Below are 3,222 nucleotides of genomic sequence, written 5' to 3'. Positions count from 1 at the left end.
TGGACTTTAACTCGCAATTGCGAGTTTATATCACGCAATTCTGAGAAAAAAAGTCAGAATTGTGAGTTTATATCTTGCAGTTCTGACTTTATTTCTCAGAATTGTGACTTTATGTCTCGCAATTGCGAGTTTATATCACGCAATTCTGACTTTATTTCTTAAAAATAAATTAAAATATATTTTAAAAAGTCAGAAAAGTCGCAATTACCTCTTTTATTTTTTATTCAGTGGCGGAAACGGGCTTCCATACAAATGTCTGAGTTGTACACATTCCTGCATTTTGTGGATTTAATAAAGCTGACAATAAATAAAAATACTACTTGATAAAAAAAAAAAAGTATGTTATAGATCTTATGAACAATTCATCCATGTATGCAATTCTTTTTTTATAATTTTGTTTAACCTTATAATCTTTAATCAAAATGGTGAAAACATCAGACGTCTCACTCACATCTCAACATCGTTATTTCTTTTTCAATAAGGCATTACTCTCGGATGTACAATATGTAAGAAAACATGTTGTTCATTGTGAATTTTCACTAGGCCTTTGGCTAACAATAAACGAGTAGTACTCTCACTTCTGCATAACACATTTCATCCTGCTTATATCCACTTGCTCCATAGATTCTGCTGGTCTTTGTCAGTAATGTGACTTTACTCTTGTGTTTGTGCAGGACAGTGTATCTCCTGCGAATGACACTCATGGCAGTGACGGCTCTCTCCGCCGGAATGACACAGAGGCACGTGCAAACAGAAACAGTGAGAAGAAAGGCAAAGAGAGGGTTCGTCATGCATGTATTTTCTAGTTTAGGGCGCGAGCTGGGTATAATATGGGAATTCTGTTATATACTGAGTGCAGAGTCCTGGGTTTATATTGCAGTAGTGATGGGAATTTGCATGTGAATAAACTCCTAACAAGTCCGAGAGCTCTTATGGATTGTGTGCTGTGTGTTTTTTGCAGCTGTCGCCATCAGATGCCCTCATTCGAAGACAAAGTAAAAACAGTGATCAGAAGAAGAAGAGTAAAACGGAGAGTTCGTCAGCTCCTCCTCCTCATAACTACAAAGCGTTCCAGCTCTATACTCTCTACAGAGGCAAAGACGGCAAGATCATGCAGGCGAGGAACCCGTCTCACCATCAGATTAAACTGATTTATTTCTCAATTAGCATTCCATTCAAAATCAATTTCAAATGTTAAAAATGACAGAAAAAAATTAAAAGTAATTTGATAAATAGAACCTATTAGAAACCTTTAAATGTATTATTGACTCATGTATGTGTGTTATTTCCATTAAAGGCCCCATTGAATGGCTGCAGGTGTGAGCCTCTCATTAACAAACTGGAGAATCAGCTCGTGGCCACTAAAGAGGAGATGCAGTCAGAGATTCACACTGTACAGGAGCTCATGAACAGCAAGATGGGCCAAATGGAGCGCAAGAACAAACATCAGGTGCATACAGCCTAGACTTCACCAGGCCTGCCAGCATAAGTGTCTGAGCTTCATCTGAATATAATAATACAGGTGTCCTCATTAAGGGTTTACCTTTTCAAGGCCGCTGGTCCAATTCACATAAAACATGCTCATCTAGAGTCCCTTTTGATTTGTCAAAACATTCCCCAGATTTGAACTAGTTAACTTTTCGGGTGTAGCCTATGTATTGACTACTCGACCTGCTGTATATACAAAAGGGGAGCCAATAATCGATTTAAATTCAGCTGCCCATAATTTCAATTGCTAATAGCCACTCCTTATGCTGCTTGCACCTATCTGTTTGAACATTTAGTGAACATTTCATTAAATGGTTTTATGTACATAACTTGTGGTGTGTTTTTGTTTTTTTGTGGTTGACTATTGTGTGTGTTTGCGATTTCAGATCAGAGCTCTAGATAAGATCACTTTAGAGAGAGTGTCTGCTGAGAGGATTGAATGTTTACATCGCATCGACAAGCGAGCCATACAAGAACGCTTGGAAGGAGAAAAAAGACAGGTAATATTCACCAATAAATGTACATGCAGATAATCGTATTGGCATAAACCCTATTTTACATGCATGAGAAACAGATTGCTTTTTTCTCTAGATGTAAAAGGAATAATATGTGACCCTGGAGCACAAAAGCAGTCTTAAGTCGCTGGGGGATATTTGTAGCAATAGCCAACAATACATTGTATGGGTCAAAATGATTGATTTTTCTTTTATGCCAAAAATCATTAGGATATTAAGTAAAGATCATGTTCCATGAATATATTTTGTAAATTTCCTACCGTAAATATATAAAAACTTAATTTTTGATTAGTAATATGCATTGCTAAGAACTTCATTTGGACAACTTTAAAGATGATTTTCTCAATATTTAGATTTTTTTGCACCCTCAGATTCCAGATTTTCAAATAGTTGTGTCTCAGCCAAATATCGTCCTATCCTAACAAACCATACATCAATGGAAAGATTATTTATTCAGCTTTCAGATGATGCATACATCTCAATTTTGAAAAATGACTGGTTTTGTGGTCCAGGGTCACATATCTGGTTTTTAGTGGGCATGGGCTAATCTTTGGATTTCTGTAAGCAGGCGTCAGTGGTCAACGATCTCAAGAACTGGTGCCTTTCGAAGATCCAAAGTTTGGAGACGCGTCTCTCTGGCGATCGCTGCAACACTAAGTTACGGCGCTCCTCGTCCCTCACCGACACGCTTTCAGATTGTAAACCCCGTTCCCACACAGCTGTACCGGACACATCTGGTGCCGAAGCCTGCTCCTCTCCATCAACAAACCAACCAGAGGCCAAAGATGGACGAGAGGCTGTAGCAGCGAGCACGAGTCCTGAGGATGCATCAGCCGGTTACTATGTGATTGAGGCAGACCGCGTCTCACTGGGTATGACGCTTGTGACATGAACAGCCACACACACATTCAGCTGTGTTTCTTTCTCTTACACACACACACACACAGATTTTCTGGCTCCACTCACATACAGACAGCACTGCATGCAGCATTAATGGTTTTCCTGTGTTTGTTCTCATTTAGATAAAGGCTTATGTAAGTGTTACATAAAATATGTGACCCTGGAGCTCAAAAGCAGTCTTAAGTCGCTGGGGTATATTTGTAGCAATAGCCAAAAATACATTGTATGGGTCAAAATTATCTCTGTTTTTTTTTAATGCCAAAAATCATTAGGACATTAAGTAAAGATCATGTTCCATGAAGATATTTTGTAAATTTCC

The 3,222-nt window shown here is 38.4% G+C and overlaps 1 protein-coding gene across 2 annotated transcripts in view; it reads left to right on the top strand.

The window, feature by feature from the left end:
• The window catches only part of ankrd6b (ankyrin repeat domain 6b), a 34,785-nt gene that overhangs the window by 26,916 nt on the left and 4,647 nt on the right, over window positions 1-3,222 (top strand). The window contains exons 11-15 of one of the 2 annotated variants that reach the window (XM_016542631.1): window positions 675-740; window positions 962-1,117; window positions 1,298-1,450; window positions 1,875-1,988; window positions 2,572-2,875. In XM_016542631.1, the coding sequence (XP_016398117.1) occupies window positions 675-740; window positions 962-1,117; window positions 1,298-1,450; window positions 1,875-1,988; window positions 2,572-2,875 (793 nt within the window). Of the gene's footprint in view, window positions 1-674; window positions 783-961; window positions 1,118-1,297; window positions 1,451-1,874; window positions 1,989-2,571; window positions 2,876-3,222 lie in introns of both variants that reach the window. The other variant, XM_016542630.1, reaches the window with a different exon arrangement.

The sequence above is a fragment of the Sinocyclocheilus rhinocerous genome, unplaced genomic scaffold (assembly GCF_001515625.1).
Source record: "Sinocyclocheilus rhinocerous isolate Xijiao unplaced genomic scaffold, SAMN03320098_v1.1 scaffold819, whole genome shotgun sequence".
In the NCBI taxonomy this organism is placed as follows: domain Eukaryota; kingdom Metazoa; phylum Chordata; class Actinopteri; order Cypriniformes; family Cyprinidae; genus Sinocyclocheilus; species Sinocyclocheilus rhinocerous.
This window is presented reverse-complemented; position numbering and strand designations above follow the sequence as displayed.